General features: G+C 47.3%; 2 protein-coding genes across 2 annotated transcripts; one reads left to right on the top strand and one right to left on the bottom strand.

The window, feature by feature from the left end:
• The first annotated feature begins 10,302 nt into the window (after positions 1 to 10,302).
• LOC125523305 (protein NRT1/ PTR FAMILY 5.8-like) lies at positions 10,303 to 13,272 on the top strand. The gene is made up of 4 exons (XM_048688353.1): positions 10,303 to 10,574; positions 10,678 to 10,895; positions 11,535 to 12,064; positions 12,154 to 13,272. Exons 1-4 carry the CDS (start codon positions 10,517 to 10,519, stop codon positions 12,911 to 12,913), a joined length of 1,566 nt encoding a protein of 521 aa, XP_048544310.1. The 5' UTR covers positions 10,303 to 10,516; the 3' UTR covers positions 12,914 to 13,272.
• A 4,237-nt stretch (positions 13,273 to 17,509) lies between these two features.
• Positions 17,510 to 18,060, bottom strand: LOC125523774. The gene has a single exon (XM_048688843.1). The coding sequence runs from the start codon at positions 17,910 to 17,912 to the stop codon at positions 17,640 to 17,642; it is 273 nt and encodes a 90-aa protein (XP_048544800.1). The 5' UTR covers positions 17,913 to 18,060; the 3' UTR covers positions 17,510 to 17,639.
• Positions 18,061 to 20,161: the final 2,101 nt, after the last annotated feature.

Here is a 20,161-nt window from a genome sequence, read left to right as displayed (position 1 = left end):
AACTCTTATATGATGTAAAGCGCTCCCGAGGACACATGGGAATATCGTCAAGCTAGTTTTCATCATGTTCATATGATTCGTGTTCGGTACTTTGATAATTTGGTATGTGGGTGGACCAGTGCTTGGGTACTGCCCTTACTTGGACAAGCATCCCACTTATGATTAACCTCTATTGCAAGCATCCGCAACTACAACAAAAGTATTAAGGTAAACCTAACCTATAACACCCCGAGACCGACGCTCCAGATGGCTTCCATATTTTTCGTTGTTGTCATGTGTTTTGTTTGTTGGTTGCTTTCATCATGTCATCATGTGCATTGCATCATCATGTTTTTGAAACTTGCTTTCGTCCGAGTCTCCCAGTTCTTTCCGTTGTCCGTTCTGAGCCCAGACACACTTGCACGCGCCCGCGACACGTCCGAAATATTATTTTATAAGTGGTCAGAAAATGTTCTCGGAATGGGTTGAAAGTTGGCATGCGGTCTTGTTATGTTCTAGGTAGGCCGCCTGCCAAGTTTCATCACGTTCGGAGTCCGCTTGATGCCCCAACGGATAACTATAGCGGCAATATAGCCGGTCAAACGTCAGACGTCTCCGGTCTCCGGAAACGGTTGCCGGGTTGCTTTCCTCCTATTTATTCTCAGTCCAACCACACACTTGTCCTTGTCCGTCAAACCCTCTTTGCACAGTGCATCGACCCCCTCGCGCGTCCAAAAGTTGTCCCGAACCCGACCCGGACTGTCGCTACCGTTGTGTTCGGATCATCCCCAAACGTCTATAAAACATCTCCGTTTTATTATTTGGACTCCCTAAGCTTTTTATTTCACGACCGTTCGATTCCGATCAGAGGGACCGAGGTAGCCCCTAACCTAATATGTGATGTATATATAGTCCACCCTTAGTCATTTTGGACAAACCCTAAAAATCTAGGGACTTTGTCCCGTTGAGCCGTCGCCACCTACCGCATCTACCTCAGGATCCCCTTCTCCTCATTTTTCCTCCACCCACCAACGGGAGCCCGAGCTCCTTCTCACCGACCCCGAGCACTCGATCCACCTCGCCGGTGCCTCCTCCTCCAAATTCGATCGGGAGAGGAGATCCCGATCTGAAGCTTCCTTGCGCTCGTGCCAAGGCCTCGTCTCTTCCTCCTCTGCCCGACACCCACCATCCTTGCAGTCTCCTGCAGCCTCCCGTTGCCGCGACCCCGTTCGCCTCGTCGGGCCGAAGCTCGCCATCGCCGGCGACAGCAACATCCTCGTCGCCCTCCATCTTCATCGTCGCACCGCCCGTGCTCCTCTGAACTATCCAGCAGCAGCGTACCCCAGCGCCCGCTCCTTTCCTCCACTCGCGGCACCAAACCCGAGCCTCCCGCCGCCGTCCACCACCCGCAGGCCCATCTCGCCAAACCTCCAATCAGCAGTGCCGCCTCGACCTGCTGGCAGGTCCTGCCATTGCCGCCTGCTTCGTTTTGGTCAAGCAGGACGCTCGCCCGCGCCGTTGACGAGTCGCCCTGCTGCGTGGGGTGCCTCGTCCAGCGCCGCCGACTGTCCTCGTTCCCCACGTCCGATTTCCGCCGTCGTCGACCGAGTCTCTCCTCCATCCCACGACCCTGAGCTCTCCCGTTCGTTTCCTCTGCTCGATCCCTCTGCTCGAGCGACAGGACGAGCGCCCTCCTGGCCGCGTACATCCCTGTTGACCCGAGCCTCCTCCTCATGATGGACCTCCTCTGGAGCCACGTCGCCTCCCTGTTGGCCAACCTTGCCTCGCTGCTCCGGCGACCTACAAGCCGGCGACGCGCCACCGCCCGAGTCCCACGCCGCCGCTGCTTTTCTTCCTGTCGAGAAGAGGAGAACGACGCCTCTGTCTCGAGCCGTTCGAGCGCACGCCATGCCTGTTGACCGCTCGCTGACCGCGCCTGGGCCTGTCTCGCGCGCCAGACCCAGCTCCTCTTGGCCAGATCCAGCAAGGCCCATGGTGAGGCCAGATCCAGCGCCCCTCCTTTTTTCCTTCCACTGTTGGGCCAGCCTCTGATTCGGCCCACATATGTTTTTTTACAGATCTACGAATTTCCTATATATTCCAGAGAAAGCCGTTTTACAGAAAAGTCCCTAACCTCCATGCATATTATAATTCGCAAACCATGCATCATATGTAAAAACTTTATATATGTAAAATGCTTAGAATTTTGTGTAGATTAATAATTTGCAACTTTCATCTATGTTTAAAATGTTTATAAATGATGTTTGCATATACTTTGCCATATCGCCATGTAAAATGATTTAATTCATAACTTAATAACCGTAACTCCAAATTTAATAAACTTTATATGTAAATGGGGTGCAAAAATGCCTAGTTTAACATGGTGGCTTTACTTTTCATGTTTAACAACTCTATAATTTGGTTTAGGGCAGAACAGTACCAAATTCAAATATTGCATATGGGGACTTTCCGGAATTGTTGTTGTTGTTTCCGGCCTCATTTAAACTTGCTTAAATGTGTGGTTTACTTATGCTTCACCCCTTGCCATGCTAACCAACATTTAATTTTGTTGAGTACATAAACGGGAGAGAACTAAATAACTTGAATGTGGTGTTTCGTCAATATGCAACACGTTGCATATTGAGCTCCACTTAACTTGTAGTTTTGCTTGTGCACTTTGCCATGCCATGTTTCATTAAACCGGACATGCATCATACTTGGTTGTGCATCATGCCATGTTTATGTGATGTTTGTTTACTATGTTGTTTGCTTATTTCCGGTGTGCTTCTTCGGGTTGGTTCCGTTAACGTCGCGTTTGTGAGGATTCGTTGGACTACGTCCGTTTGTCTTCTTCATGGACTCGTTCTTCTTCCTTGCGGGATCTCAGGCAAGATGACCATACCCTCGAAATCACTTCTATCTTTGCTTGCTAGTTGCTCGCTCTTTTGCTATGCCGCGATACCTACCACTTGCTATATCATGCCTCCCATATTGCCATGTCAAGCCTCTAACCCACCTTGTCCTACCAAACCGTTGTTTGGCTATGTTACCGCTTTGCTCAGCCCCTCTTATAGCGTTGTTAGTTGCAGGTGTAGATTGGAGTTTGTTCCATGTCGGAACATGGATATTATTGGGATATCACAATATCTCTTATTTAATTAATGCACCTATATACTTGGTAAAGGGTGGAAGGCTCGGCCTTATGCCTGGTGTTTTGTTCCACTCTTGCCGCCCTAGTTTCCGTCATACCGGTGTTATGTTCCTTGATTTTGCATTCCTTACGCGGTTGGGTGTTATGGGAACCCCTTGACAGTTCGCTTTGAATAAAACTCCTCCAGCAAGGCCCAACCTTGGTTTTACTATTTGCCACCTAGCCATTTTCCCTTGGGTTCTGCAGACTCAAGGGTCATCTTTATTTTAAACCCCCCGGGCCAGTGCTTGTCTAAGTGTTGGTCCGAACCTGTCAGCAGCCGGTGGCCACCAGGGGCAACTCTGGGCTGGCCTATCGGAATCTTGGACAATCCGGTGTTGCCCTGAGAACGAGATATGTGCAGCTCCTATCAGGATGTCGGCGCATCGGGTGGCTTTGCTGGTCTTGTTTTACCATTGTCGAAATGTCTTGTAACCGGGATTCCGAGTCTGATCGGGTCTTCCTGGGAGAAGGGATATCCTTCGTTGACCATGAGAGCTTGTGATGGGCTAAGTTGGGACACCCCTGCAGGTTTTTGAACTTTTGAAAGCCGTGCCCGCGGTTATGGGCAGATGGGAATTTGTTAATGTCTGGTTGTAGAAAACTTGACACTTAACTTAACTAAAATGCATCAACCGCGTGTGTAGCCGTGATGGTCTCTTCTCGATGGAGTCCGGGAAGTGAACACGACTTTGGTGTTATGCTTGAACATAAGTAGTTTCAGGATCACTTCTTGATCACTTCTAGTTCACGACCGTGCTTTGCTTCTCTTCTCGCTCTCTTTTGCGTAAGTTAGCCACCATATATGCTAGTGCTTGCTGCAGCTCTACCTCACTACCTTTTTCCTACCCATAAGCTTAAATAGTCTTGATCGCGAGGGTGTGAGATTGCTGAGTCCCCGTGACTCATAGATTACTTCAAACAGTTGCAGGTGACGCAACCGAGCTCAAGGAGGAGCTCGATGAAGATCGTGTTCGTTGTGTTGTTTCGTTTCTTTTCATTCAGTAGTGGAGCCCAATCGGGGCGATCGGGGACCTAACAATATGGGTGGTCTTTCTTTATTTTGGTTCCGTAGTCGGACCTTGATTGTACCTGGATGATGTAATGCTATATTTATGTATTGTGTGAAGTGGCGATTGTAAGCCAACTCTTTATCCCTTCTTATTCAGTACATGGGATGTGTAAAGATTACCCCTCTTGCGACATGCCTACTATGCGGTTATGCCTCTAAGTCGTGCTCCGACACGTGGGAGATATAGCCGCATCATGGGTGTTACATAACCATAGCATGAAACATATGGATCCAAATCAGCCCCTTACGAAGCAACGCATAAACTAGGGTTTAAGCTTCTGTCACTCTAGCAATCCATCATCTACTTATTACTTCCCAATGCCTTCCTCTAGGTCCAAATAATGGTGAAATATCATGTAGTCGGTGTTCACATCACACCGCTAGAGTAGAGACAAGATACATCTCATCAAAATATCAAACGAATACTAAATTCACATGACTACTAATAGCAAGACTTCTCCCATGTCCTCAGGAACAAAAGTAACTACTCACAAAGCATAAACATGTTCATAATCAGAGGGGTATTAATATGCATATAGGATCTGAACATATGATCTTCCACCAATTAAACCAACTAGCATCAACTACAAGGAGTAATTAACACTACTAGCAACCTACTAGCACCAATCCCGGACTTGGAGACAAGAATTGGATACAAAAGATGAACTAGGGTTTTGAGATGAGATGGTGCTGATGAAGATGTTGATGGAGATTGCCCTCTCCCGATGAGAGGAGTGTTGGTGATGACGATGGCAATGATTTCCCCCTCCGGGAGGGAAGTTTCCCCGACAGAACAACTCCGTCAGAACCCTAGATTGGTTCCGCCAAGGTTCCGCCTCGTGGCGGCGGAGTTTCGTCCGAGAAGATGGCTTATAATTTTTTTCCCATCGAGAGACTCCATATATCAGAAGATGGTCACCGGAGGGCCACCAGGGGGCCCACGAGGTAGGGGGGCGCGGCCAGGGGGTAGGGCGTGCCCCCACCCTCGTGGGCAGGGTGTGGCCCCCCTGGTGAAGTTCTTGCGCTCGGTATTTTTTATATATTTGGAAAACACCATCCGTGAAGTTTCAGGACTTTTGGAGTTGTGCAAAATAGGTCTCTAATATTTGCTCCTGTTCCAGCCCAGAATCCCAGCTGCCGGCATTCTCCCTCTTTATGTAAACCTTGTAAAATAAGAGAGAATAGGTATAAGTATTGTGACATAATGTGTAATAACAACCCATAATGAAATAAATATTGATATAAAAGCATGATGCAAAATGGACGTATCAAGTCCACATTCTCTCCGCCGCGATGTCCGGCCCCTTCTACTCCGCCATGTCCGGCCCCTTCTCCGCCTCCATGTCCGGCCTCTTCCCCGCCACCATTATCGATCATCTCTTCGTCTTGCCCCGTGTCGTCATTGCCTGCCCCATCGGCGTCCTCAACATCATCATCCTCATCTTCAATTATCCACCGAGTATAGCCATCCATGAAACCAGTCATGAGCAGGTGCGCTTCGACACGACCATCATCATAGGGGTCGAGCCAAACTATTCCTTTGCATTTTCGACAAAGACATAAAACCTCTGTCCGGTTGTTTTCTTTCATGTCCTGCACCGCCGACCGCAACCACCTGTCCACCATCGTTCCACTGACCATCATGAACGTCTGCACGGTATAAAAAAATTGATTATAAAAATGCGTGCATGCATCAAAGTCATACAAAAATTCGGCATGGCCTTCCCTAAAAATAGGACATATGTAGATCTAGAGAGTTTGCCCGGAATCCTCCGAAACGGAAATAAATCGACATTTCGACAAAACATAGGCAACTCAAAAGCACAATTTGGCGTCAACACATGCCACACACAAAATTTCCATCATATTGCCCAATTATCATACCACACACACATACACATATTTCCATTTTGCAAAAGCATGAAATTTTAATCACCTCTATCTCGAGATCGAGCACACGGTGGAGATGACGATGTACGGAGATCAAAAGTGCACAAAGCTCTTCTTGACAAAGAAAGATCTAGTTAGGGGGCAAATAGGTCACTTAACTAAATGCTACATCTACCTAGCTAGTAGGGGTGGACTAACGGGCAGCTCGGCTCGTTAAGCTCATACTCGTTAAGATCGTGCTCGTTAAGGCTCGGCTCGTTAAGCTCGTTAAGATTAATGAGCAGAAAACTCTGCTCGGCTCGGCTCGTTTGAAGCTCGTTAAGCTCATGAGCGCTCGCGGGCGCTCGTTAACAGACTATAATGTGTTATGATGTACATGATGAATGTGGAGGTATGGTTTTCAAGATGAAATATGATGACAAAAAGAAATAAAGTAGTTTGTTGCCTCATATGTCAATTAGATTAAATAGATGGGTTGAGGTGCTACAAAAAAAATTGTCACGTAAGATGAAAATATGCGTTGTGCTGTTACTAACGAGCTTAACGAGCTACTCGTGAAACTCGTTAGCTCGCTCGTTAAGCTCGTTAAGCTTAACGAGCTAAAATCAATGATTGGCTCTGTTCATTAAGAAGTGAGCTACGAGCTTAACGAGCCGAACTATCGAGCGCTCATTAAGCTCGCGAGCTACGAGCTTTTGGTCCAGCCCTACTAGCTAGCTAATTTGGGAGGAGACAACTTCAACTAGTGGAGGGGGAAGGAAAAAGAGAAAGGAGATGCATTAATGGAGGTGGTGTAGTTAGCTAGGAGTAATGATGAGGGAGAAAGGTAGGTAGAAGAGGGAGAGTAATGGGGGGAGAAGTATTGAGGAAGAAGAAGAGTGAGAGAGGGAGGATGTGGGAGGTAGGGGAAAGGGAGGAGAGGAGATGGGGATAGGGGAGGTGGAAAAAGGTGGTGGGTGTTGCGTCTTAGCAGTAGCGTGGGAGGAAAAATGCGTTGCTGCTAAGAGCGTAGCAGCAGCGCGCTTTCCCACCCCGCGCTACTGCTAAACGAGCCAACCGTGTGGACAATTTCAAAATTAGCAGCAGCGTCGTGACTAAAAAGCGCGCTACTACTATTGCATTAGCAGTAGCGCGCTTCGGGACGCCGCGCTGTTGGTAAACTTAGGTCGTTGTGTTCTGTCCGTGGATTTTTGTAGCAGCGCGGTTTAGACATCACGCGCTACTACTAAATTTACATCAGTAGCGCGCTTTTCCTAACCTCGCTGCTGCTAATTAGCAGCAGCGCCTCTTTTTGTGCCGCGCTGCTGCTAAGATTCTGTGTATAAGGTTTTCCCTATTAGTGCTGATTTAAAATTGTTAGCCGACTCTATATCCTGTTGCAGTCCTGGGTGTATTTGTGGAAACTAATTTGCATATTGATCTAAGCTCAAGTACAAAAGACCGGACACCTTGCATTAGGAATTTGAACTTGTGCACCGATGTAACATATAAATCATCGAGGAGCTCGGTGCAAATAACTAGATCGCTATCATGCAATATGAACGTGGATATCATGTAAAAACAACACATCACATTATTGATCTAGTGTTCCTTTGAGATATAAAGGACACATCTCGTTGTTGATCCTCATGTTCTTTCAATAGCATAATTTAACGTGTACCTAAGTGAGTCCAAAATAAATATTATTATAGTCATTTCGGGCACATTTGTGCACAAACCGCGTTAGTTAAGAGAATATGTGCATGCTATTACAACCTTAAATTGTGTTTTTGTTCTAATGTTGTTAAAAATGACGTCATATTCCAAGTATGGAGTACGTACGCCGGCTTTGCTTCCACTATTGAACCCCAGGGGCACGAAAGACATATTTTGTCATCAAATAACCATAAAACTAGTGATGCACATGATCCGAGAACAAATCACATATAAGCACCTCGATACAGTATATCTAAGGTAGACAATCATACGTTGAAGAAACTTCTATCAGGATATTTGTTAGCACACTCCATAGCTCTTAAATATTTAGGATATGTTGGTGTGAGCACATATTAATATATCATAATACATCTTCTTTTTTTGCAAGAATACCGTAGTACATCTAAGTAGCTAAAAGTGATGCGTAAAGACATGTGATTTTTTCTCTCCTTTTCCAAGTAGATGTAGAATGGATCTGGTATAAGTAAGCATTTTAACCATGGAAAGCTGGCAATATCATGAACAAAATTTTAAGAACAAACTAACATTGGGCATAAATAAAATTTCAACTTCGAGAAAAAGTTAAATTCGCAATGACAAATGACATTAAAATTTAGCGGTGGATAGTATATATTACTATTTAGCAACACATGCGATTGGTTCTATATTCGATAGTAGGAAATATGCTTATTAAGATCGTTGCCAAAATAATGAGTCATAAAAAGGTAAAAAAAAATAGTATAAATTAGCAAACATTATTGAAACAATACTATAGATCAGGTGTGTGTGTGGTCAGAATTGATGTATTAACTTAGTGCATAGTCTAGTTCTCTTTTTAGTTTGTTATTTCAAATAGCATTACACATAGTAGACTGAGTGCACATGATGTGTATTAAGTGACTGTCTCGACGACAAGCTTATTTGTGTCGAGCTCATGTAATAAGGTAGAGCTGCTTTCTTAGTGTCCGTGTCGTTAACCGAATCATGGGAAGACACAATGCAAAAATTGCATCATGCAATTTTACTTCTTGCTTGCACAATCTTATTAATTGGATGACTCTAAGTACCCGATCGAGTTAGAGAGGTGGATTTGAGAATAAATTCGCTCGAGTTTGAATGTGATCACGTGGATAAGGGAAGAGGGAGAATTAATACTAGCTACAGTATATTACTTACGCAATATTTTTTCCATTTTTCCATTTCTCATTACCAACCTCGGTTTATATATGCCAATGTTCGAGCTTAGAGTGAAACAAAGAATATAAACAATAATTGGTCACTGCAGTTATAGGTAAATGAAGTGAGTTTAAAAATGAACGATAACCATGCTCCATCTGATCCATCAATTCTTATTCGAGTCTCTTAGTTCCGAGCCGTTGGTTAACTGAAAAGTGTTGCGCTTGATCGGACAATATAGTTGGTTCAATGTGTAGATCTCTGAAAATGGTGCAAGTCATTATGATCCCGGTGTAGAGATCACTCTCTCTCTAAACTTTAAATGGAAGTAAGTAAAAATAAATAAATACAAAAGCCATAGCAAGTTTATGCAACACAATTTTTTCATGTCTCTGGTGTTTGCTCGTGTGCAAAATGTCTAAAGTCTCCGGGTGATAGAATGAGTTTTCATAATCATGTATGATTAGCCACATCACACACACTTTTCATTAAAATATCCATTATATATCGGCAGTTTTGAGAACATCAATCTGATCTGCCATATGTGCAGTCCATATGCACCTGCCGTCATCTACACCAAAAGGAAAGATAAACGGATCTTATTGTGCATCCTGATATAGCATGCAATCTTATTTCATATGCCTTTAAGATTTGAATCTTGAAACCTTCATTACCGAAAAAGATAAAATTAATTGCTCCATGTTACTCCAAGCTTCCACCCGCATCCATCAGTCGATGCTCCACCATAATCTCACACAAATGTATATTTCTTATTTCATCTGCTAAGGTTTTATCGACGTGTTTTCTTGAGTTAGCCATCGTGAACCCCAAAAAAGGAACCTGTTGAGAAATAGTCAAATTTATTTAAGTGGTAGACACATCGCATGCAAAAGCACCTTCGCTATGCTGGTGATTATTAGCAGTTAAAAACGGAATGGCGGTTGTCAGGGCTGAGGGACAGGCATAACCAATCCGGGCCCTGCAAAACCTGAACTGAGCTTTGCCATGCTTGTTTTACCAGTTGCATGAAATAAAACAAACTAGAGGCAAAAGCTTGCCACCTCGAAATGGCAAGAGTTGCGTACACGGTGCAACACCGCAGGTCCTTCGCCGTCAACCACGGGGTCATTCCTAAAGCGGCGATGAGTCTGCTGCGGCACTAGCTCGCTCTCGTGGAGGGAGAGGCCACGATGCATCCAAAAAGGGAAAATACATTGCCATCCGAACCTTGGGGAAGAAAGCGCTTTAATTTTCCCTTTAAAAGGCTAGCTAGAGAGGGCTTGTCTCTTGTGCCATTGGCTCTGGATTCCACTTCCTGCCTCCCCGCCTCGTGCAAGCTCCAGAGCTTCGCTTGCATGCACACGTTGGCGCGCAATGCGCAATCGTGTGTAGCGCACAAATCATATCGACGGATTCCTGCTGTCTCCTCGTCCCTGTGAGTAGGTGAGCCGTCGGCGGAAGAAGCAAGCTCAGGTGCCGCTCTGTTGCTGGTCGGTCGTCGCCGGCCGTAGCTCATGGCGACGGAGAAGGGGTCGTCGGCGTCGCTGGGCCGGCCGTGTATTCTGATCATAGGTACTGTACTGGGAGTACAAATATGTTGTGCAATCCAGAGATCGGCGTCAAGCTGTTTCTTGTTTGTTGGCGATGGTCATCTGATGATCTGGTCAATTTGCAGTGGTGGCCGGCGTGGAGAGGTTCGCGTTCAAGGGGGTGGCGTCCAACATGGTGAATTACCTCACCGGCGTCGTGGGGATGAGCACGGCGGCGGCGGCCCAGAGCGTCAGCGCGTGGGTAGGGATCACCTCCATGCTGCCGCTCGTCAGCGCCGTCCTCGCCGACTCCTACTGGGATCGCTACTCCACCGTCACCGCCTCCTCCTTGCTCTACGTCGCCGTAAGTTAATTTTTGCTCTTAGTTGTTTCCACCATATTGGCGCCAATTTTTCTTGTTGGTCATGTTCTTGTGTGTGTTTGTTTGCACTTTTTTTTTTGGCACAGTTTTCTGTTTCCGGGAGTCTGGGGTCTGAATTAAGAATCATCATGTCGTTTTTTAATGCACTTTGTAGTTATAGTCAGGTAGCATAGTTGCTCTAGGACAACTGTGATATTTATATTGTAGATAGATACTCTGTAATAATATTAGGACAAGATGGAGGAGATGGCACCAATGTGGGAGCACATTGGTTTACACACTCTGTTACTGGCATGAAACCAAATTGCAGCATGGTAGGAGCTGTTGCAATGCAGACATTTGGTGCAGTTCATGATTGTCAAGTTATCATGATGGGAAATGTACACTACACACCGTTACGTTTAGAGTTCACAAAAAAAATTGACAGTCCGCAATGCTTAAACACCATCAGGAATGTGTGTAATATACATGATTTGAACATACCCAATACAAAGCTAATAAGTTAAGTTTTCGTCCTGATTTTTTGCCTTTGGAAAAGTGATTTGCTAGTACTACTGCATCATAGCAGTAATTGAGATTCTTCCGAATGCTTACCATTTCCCACTAACACGGCATCGTCAGGGGCTGGCAGGACTAGCCTCATGGGCAATGCTTCACAAATGGCTGCCATGGGCGACGCTCTTCTTGCCACTTTACCTGATCTCCATCGGGCAAGGCGCGTACAATCCTTCGCTGCAAGCCTTCGGCGCCGACCAGCTCGACATCGGAGACGAGGACGACGACGGCGGCGGCACGGCGGAGGAGAAGGGCAAGGTGAAGAGCGCCTTCTTCCAGTGGTGGTACTTCGGCATATGCTGCGGCAGCCTCCTGGGGAACACCACCATGTCCTACGTCCAGGACACCGTCGGCTGGGGCATCGGCTTCGCCGTCCCCTGCGCCGCCATGGCCCTGTCCGTCGCGGCGTTCCTCTGCTGCACCCCTCTCTACAAGAAGATCAGCCAGCCAAGAAGCGCCGACAGGCCTTGCTCTGAGAGCATCCTCAGAGCTCTCAAGTCACTTCTTGCGAGTGTTTCGGCCGGAAAGATCCGTTTGTCGTCGAGACATGATGGTCAAGACGACGGCGACGACAAGAACAATGCTTCCGAGCTAGAGTAAGATTTGTGCGTTCCTATCTAAATTCTAGGGAAGTTTTTAGTTGCATTTAGTGACCAATGCAAAAATTCTGAACTCTGACATGCAGGTTGCAGGAGAAGCCCCTGAAACTAGCCAAGCTAACTGACCCGGAAGAGACCAACGGACCCGGCGTGGCCAAGATCATCCTCAGGCTGCTGCCGATCTGGACGGTGCTGCTCATGTTCGCGGTGATCTTCCAGCAGCCGATGACCTTCTTCACGAAGCAGGGCACGCTGATGGACCACCGGGTCGCCGGCGGCGCCTTCGTGATCCCGCCGGCGACGCTCCAGAGCACGATCACCGTGTCCATCATCATCCTCATGCCGCTCTACGACAGGGTGATCATCCCCCTGATCGGCGCCGTCACCCGGGAAAGCAAGGGGATCACGGTGCTCCAGCGGATCGGCGTGGGCATGGTGTTCTCCGTCGTGGCCATGGTCGTTGCGGCGCTCGTCGAGTCCCGGCGCCGCCACGAGGCTGCCGGCCAGATGAGCATTGCCTGGCTGCTCCCGCAGTACGTGCTGCTGGGCGTCTCGGACGTGTTCGCCGTCGTGGGGATGCAGGAGTTCTTCTACTCGCAGGTCCCCGACGCGATGAGGACCATCGGCATCGGGCTCTACCTCAGCGTCTTCGGCGTCGGGAGCCTCGTCGGGACGCTGCTGATCGCGGCGATCGAGGTGGCCACGGCGGGGGGCGCCGGCAAGGGCCACGGCTGGTTCTCCGACGATCCCCGGGAGGCGCGCATGGATAACTACTACTGGTTCTTGGTGCTCCTGAGCTCCGTTAGCTTCGTGATCTTCACACAGCTTTGCAGGTGCTACCATTAGCGTTGGTCTGATGCCAATGTTTGCCATTCGGTCAAATATTAGCCACTAATTGGTTGCCTACTAAATGATTAATGATCTAGCCAACCTCACATAAGTCTTGGATTTGCCAATTTTTGGACTGCCGACACTTTGGCTAGCTAAAACTTGGTAGCAAACCAAGCATATGCTCAGAATTATGTGGCATTCTTACTGTTGCCCGGGTGCAACTTACACTACACTAGGTGACAGGGTGAGCTATAGTGCAGGTGTGTGTTCTGCTTTTGTAAAACTCTTGTGCGTTATTAGATAGTGTAAAGAGAGCTTACCAAAGAATGAAAGAAACTAAAGTTGCATATGGATAACGGTCTCATTCAGTGAAACTCTTGTCGAGCAGTTGTTTTTGGGCTCTTTTCTGCTTTGTTAATTGATGTCCAGTAAGAATGATTAAGATAGGATAAAGCGAATACATGTTGCAAGTGAACCATGGGTTTAAAGAATTGAAGAGGCATAAGATCTGCTAAAGTGAAGCCACCGCTTTTTAACAAGGAAAAGCCCGAAGGCCAAATAAAAATTCTACTCTCCCAAAATAACATTACCCAAGTCCTTCCCTTTTGATGCGAGTGGCGATTATCTGTGACGCGTACTTGTGTTGCAGAAGAGTTTGGTTCTCTCGTTCCAAAAAGAAAGGGTCTTCCACAATACTAGCATGGTAACAAAAAGAGAGGGCCTTCCACAAAACACCCGAGGTCACAAACATCCAAGGTGAGATTTATTGCATCTCATGGATGAACAATTTGTCCATCATGCAAGTTACCTCGTTACTGGTCTTGTTCTCTTTTCTCGTTTTCGTGTTCCGGCATCTCAGTGATCAAATCACAAGGTGTCTGGCCAGACGATTATGGATACCGTAACACCGAGAGGGCCAGAGAATATCTCTTCATCATCGGAGGAGCAAATCCCAATTTTGAGCTATCAAGTTACTTGATATACTTTTCCATGAACCCGTAAGCCGCCGTAATAGCCACCCATTTATGGATGACGTTTAACAAACCCCAAAGTTCATGAAGCAAGCATGAAGAAACTCGATACTCTCACCGTCTAAGGAATCATGCAAACATTAACCATCTCTGTGTTATGTACCATTAAACTTGTGACGAATGAATCTCATAGCATAACATCAATCCGGGTCGATTCAACACAAATGTTCTCTTAACATTGTGCCCTCAAAGTTGCTGGCATAGACATGTCCATGACCAGGAAAACAGAATCATCATGCAACACTTGAGCTAGTCTTAGAGGTCAGACTAGGAATACTTCTTACGGTTTATTATTCCACACGTGCATATGAGTCTTCCTCCAAGCCTCGTGTTATTGCAGACTCGAGAACCATAGCAGTTATAGCATGGAACATAAACATAATTATGAACATAGAGATAAGTAATAGCATTTATTATTGCCTCTAGGGCATATCTCCTACAGTGGCGCGCGCCCCCTCTTGTCAATCTGAATTGGACAAGGGGTGCCCCCCCTTTCCCTCTCCTGCTCCTCCTCTCTTTCCCTCTCCTACTCCTCCTCTCTTTCCCTCTTTGCTATTCCGAAAAAGGAAAAAGGAGAGGGGAATCCTACTTGGACTAGGGAGTCCTACGCGCCCCCCTTGGGCCGGCCACCTCTCCTCCCCCTTTATATACGTGGGAGGGGGCACGTCCCCCAACACTTCCCCCCCCCCCTCCCCGCCCCAAACTGCTCCATTTGCACCTCCACTGCCCAGCACGTCTCTAATAGACAACAATTGGCAGTGGAGGTCAGCTGGCTTCCGGGTCAAAGGAGGGGAAGCAAAAAGTGACCCACTAACGGGTGGGCCTCCACATGGTACCACGTGTGCGGAAAAAATAGAGGTGATGTAAAGATATTATGTTGGAGAAGGTGATCAAAAGTTGATCCCCGATGCCTCTAAACTAGGGTCCCAAAAATGTCCTTTTAATCTCAAGCTCAAATATTTCTACTATGAACAGTAAAATCTAACATACTAATTTAAACAAATGTTTTTGAAAAAAACATTGCCTAGTTCTCTGTCCGCATGCAAATTTCGGTGATTAATCATATTTATGGAGGTCTGGGAAAAATAACAAAATCAGTGCTGCAAAATGCTTTTAAAAATTGTCTTTTTGGAGCGTCGATATTTTTTGTCAGATCTCCACGAATGTGATTTCATCACGAAAATTTGCACGCACGTCAAACACTCATTGATATTTATGACAGAAGATTTAGCATTTTTAATTTTTTTCCTTCTATTTTTTCAGAGTTTGCCGTTCATCAGGGTGCACATTTCTCGGAGTTTACTGTCGGGATTCTTTTTAGTTTCTATGTGCACCGGGATCAAGAACTCTATGTCCGCTTTTAAACGGTGTTTTTTAATACGGGTATCCGTGTCTTTGGTTAAAAAAAGGGAAACGTTTGGGGCCGGGGCGCCGGCCGAACACTCGGCCGGTCACGCCGCGTCACACCCCCTTTTTAACCCTCCATGTGGGCATATGGTCCACCCCACCGCTTCACCTCATCTCTTATCCTTTCCCTCGGTTCAGCCCAATCACTCATTCCCCAATCCCTTCCCCTAATCTCTCTAGTTTCAATCTCATCCCACCGCAACCACTGCTTGCCACCGTGGCCAGCCATGCCACGGCAATCTTCTCCGGCGAGCTGCCCGACCACTCATTCCCCAATCCCTTCCCCCAATCTCTCTAATTTCAATCCCATCCCACCGCAACCACTACTTGCCACCATGGCCAGCCATGCCACGGCAATCTTCCCCGGCGAGCTGTCCTGCTGCAGTGCTCACGCAGCTCTCCCTCATCCATGGAAGCGAGAGGGGCAGTGTGGTGGGGCATTGTGCATGGAGAGCGCCGACGGCCATGGGCACAGCTGGAACAGCCATGCGCGGTGACCGGACTACAGTCCATCGACACTGCAAAAGCAGAAGCCGCCGGTGATGGAGATGACACACTCCAGTGCTGCAACCGGTCGGCTTTTTTGCTGGAACCATGTCGGCGAAAAGTTGGAACCATTCCGGCGAAAAGCTGCAAGCAGCGTTGCCGGCGATGGAGATGGCAGGCTTTAGTGCTGCAACCGGCCGGCCAAAAGCTGGAACTATGTCGGCCAAAAGCTGGAACCATGGCGGCAAAAAGTTTCAAGCAGTGTTGCTGGCGATGAAGATGGAGGGTTCTGGTGCTACAACCGGTTGGCTTTTTTTGCTAGAACCATGCCGGCGAAAAGCTGGAACCACACCGACGAGAAGTTGCAACCAGCATTGCCGGTGATGGAGATGGTGGGCTACCATGTTTTTTGTTTGATGAAACCAGTGTACCAAACTTTTTTTACCATGGCCTTCGATTTTTGCTACCACCATCTTTGATTTTTGCTACAACCCTGTTTTTGATTTTTTGTTGGATCCATCTGGAACCACTTCAATTTTATTGTTACCATAGTTTTGATTTGTGCTACCACCGTTGTTGGTTTTTGCTACCACCCTACCTTTTGATTTGTTTTTGCTGGATCCATCTTCTTTTGCTTGGAACCACTCCAAATTTGCTACCACCGTACTTTTTTTGCTACCACTGTATTTCATTTTTGCTGGAACCAACACTACAAATTGTTGCGTTGGGGCGGACTAGTAAGCACCGGTGCTACAAACGGCAAGCGGCTCCGATGAGCGGCCCCGACCAGCGCGCCGACGAGCAGCTCCAGCGAGCTGCTAGCGGGAGGCCTCAAGGCGGACCAGTAAGAACCGGTGCTACAACCGGCAAGCGGCCCCAACGAGCACGCCGACAAGCGGGTCAGGCGAGCTGCTAGCGGGGGGCGCCGGGGTGGACCAGTGAGCACCGGTGCTGCAACCGCCAGCGGCTCCGACGAGCGTGCCGACAAGGGGCTCCGGCGAGCTGCTAGCAGGTGGCTGTGAGATGTCATGGAGTTGTACGTGAACGAGAAGGAGATTTTTTTTTTCTACTCTGGATCTGACGGTTATATGTGCCTATATCCAACGCTAGGGCGTAGACCGGCCGAAAATTTCGGCAAGCACACCCGCGCCTAGCGGTCCCCTTAAAGAAAAGGGGAGACTCCCCACAAGCGGTGCTTTTCTAGTTTGCTGGAGATGAATCAAGGATCAATTTTAATCGGTAGTTAATCACCAGCACCAATCAGAAGCAAGTCTGAAACAGTGATCAAATATGAAGAAAAAAAGTACAAAGTCAAATCCTTCATTTATGTACATGAGAAGGCTATAAAACAGAGCAAAGCTAAGCAGTCCGCAGGCACAACACTAAAATAACAGGATGTTTGTTTTCCGGGACTTTTTTTATAAGGACTAAAAAAAAGTCCTTTCTAAAGATTTTTTTTACCAAATAGGAAGGATATTTTAGGGACTAAACTAGACATTTGGGACTAAATGAGGAAGACTTTTAAGGAGAGTCTTTTTTGGGACTTTTTCAACAATGCATCTCCATGCATTCAATGACCCGCTATCTCATGGTGTTGTTTGATTATTATTTTTTTATATACTAGAAACAACATGGTCATTTAATAATTTTTAGAAAGGGACTAGGGATTTTTAATCTCTGAAAACAAATAGGAAGGAACTTTTTAAACACTAGAGACTTTTTAGTTGGGATTAGAAAAAGTTCTAGAATTTATGAATCATAAGAACATCATCGGTCCATGACGATTCCATACATATCCAAACGTCTCAGATGACCGGTCAGTACCCGGCGGCCACCTCGGAGCCGCCGCCCTGCTTGCCGCTCTTGCCGGCGCTCTTCTTCTGGTACTTGTCCTTGATCCACTGGAACCCCTGCGCGGTGCCGGCCTTGACCTTCTTCAGCCCGGTGGCCGCGGCCGCCTTGGTCTTCTCCACGCCGCCCTTCTTGCCGTCGCCGCCACCGTTGCCGCCGCCGCGCGCCCGCGGGCTCGGGTCGGCGCCGGTGTCCCACTGGTCCGCCCACGACGTCCCGAACGAGCTGCTCCGCTGCATGCCGGCGACGACGAAAGGAACGACCGTCGATGAACAAACCCTGCTGACTTAGGAACCGAGGAACGGATGGATGCCTTGTGTGCCTGCGTAGGGACAAACTCTTTTGCTTCTTGTGGTCGCCGGAGAGGAGGAACGGGAGGCCGGGGCTTTATAGGCGGAGCCGGGGAGAGAAGAATGGTCCTGTCGTGGCAGCTGGGGGGGTGGAAATCTTGTGGCGGAGGGCACGAGAGATGCTCAGCCGTGACGCCCGGCCACGCGTTCTGGAATGGTCCTGCTCCTGCCTGCGGTTTGAGCCTCGGAGTCGGCGGCGTGGTGTGGACGAGGGCAACGCGCTGACTCGGCAGGCAGCGTGAGGTGAGATTGGGGAGCTTCCCGGCTGCGGTGAGACGGGGCCGTGGGTCCATGGGGGGACGTTGGCCCGCCCGTCGGCGCCTGTTGTGCTGACTTAAAACGGTCGGGAGGCGAACCAGAAGGAACTGCTTTTTTATTGACATGGAAAGGAACTGCTTTCGGTACACGGGAACAAGCTGTGACGGTCCGTTTGGCCTTTTTTAAGGACGGGACGGTGCGGGCCCGAGTGAATCGATTCTTTGAGGGAGGAGGCTTCTTGGCGCGCTCGTTTCACCAGGCGTGGAAGGCAGGAATTGCATGCCCGGCTGACTGCTGTGGAGAACGAATAGCCGCCGCCTTTCCCCATATTATTTTGTTCTATCTATCCTGTCTGGCTCCGGCCGACGATGCACGCGGTGGCCGCCGACCGAAAACAACGTGTCCGAGGACGTAGGCACGCGCATAACTAACGAGTACTAAGGGCATGTACAATGCATAGCCTCAAGATGATGCCTCGCATGTCATGTAGGATTGGATATGACGTAAAGTAGGTTTGGATAGGGAAGCGGAATCCTCTTCAGGAGGCGGGTGCTTGAAGAGAAAAAATATGGTCCGGTGACAAAAACTGAAAAGGTTGGAATGAAAAGTAGAGATGCAAGTGTACTAAAGTCTTTATTTCCTATTTTTTAATGAGGCCAACTAGTGATAGCTTGCATTGAGGAAAAAAATAAATGTAGATGCCTCAAATTACTTTTTGTTATCGAGCATATGTATCCATATGCCACCATTGTACGTGCCCTAAGGGCATGCACAATGATGGCATATAGATACATATGCCTCATGATAAAAAGTAATTTGAGGTATCTGCATTAATTTTTTCTTTCCAATGCAAGCTATCACTAGTGGGCCTCATTAAGAAACAGAAAATAAAGACTCTAGTACACATGCATCTTTATTTTTCACTCCAATCTTTCCAGCTTTTGTCATTGGACCACACGTTTTCTCTTCAAGCACCCGCCTTCTGGAGAGGATCCCGCTTCTCTATCTGAACCTACTTTACGTCATATCCGATCCTACATGTCATACGAGGCATCACTTTGAGGCTATGCATTGTACATGCCCTAACCGGGTGATCATATAAAGAAATAAAAAAACAGTTTTGTAATAGCGTTTAAATTATTTGGGCATCTCCAACACTAACCCACAAATGATCACGGTATTGTCCGAAAATCGATCCAGAATAATGTCGAAACACAGATATGGAAGCCGGTCATTCAATCTGTATATTTTAAACCAGATTTTAATGAACCAAGCATTTTTCTATGAAATACGACAAAATTAGCATTATAGTAGCTAGCTTCCGCCAAAGAGAAACAAAGCTTCTGCCAAATTGATGCATGCTAACTTTACTTTCGCGAAAAGAATCTCTACTTTTAATGAAACTTTTCATAGCCTGATACGGTTTATTTTTGTTTGATTTTTCTTTGTCCCATCTCCCACCACCCTCTTCTATGATTTATTTTTGTCTCACCTTTCACCACCGCCTTGTGTTAAAAACCGAATCAATTCCTACTATACTTTCTCTCGTTTTTCTATCCTGGTACTTCCCATCACGTATGATTCTTTCCTTCTTGGGATAAAGATCTCCTTCTTCCTGATTTTTAACCAATCATGTCTTAACTTTCCTTGCTTAGGTCCACATTTTCCAAATCACAAAGCAGTCTAAATCTTTCCTTTGGTCTCATCTAGATCGTGTTCATCTTTCCCGAACTCTTCCTCACCCCCACGGCTGCTAGGACTAGCCCGTGGACGTGGTGGCCTTGCGGACTAGGGACGATGTGGCCGGGGCTCGGTCCACTCGATGACTTCTCCGCAGCCGGGAAGGTTGTGGCCGGGGACGGTGGATCCGACTATGAGCC

Source organism: Triticum urartu, chromosome 7, assembly GCF_003073215.2.
Source record: "Triticum urartu cultivar G1812 chromosome 7, Tu2.1, whole genome shotgun sequence".
NCBI lineage: Eukaryota > Viridiplantae > Streptophyta > Magnoliopsida > Poales > Poaceae > Triticum > Triticum urartu.
Note: the sequence above shows the minus strand (reverse complement) of the source record. Positions and strands in the feature narration are given on the sequence as shown.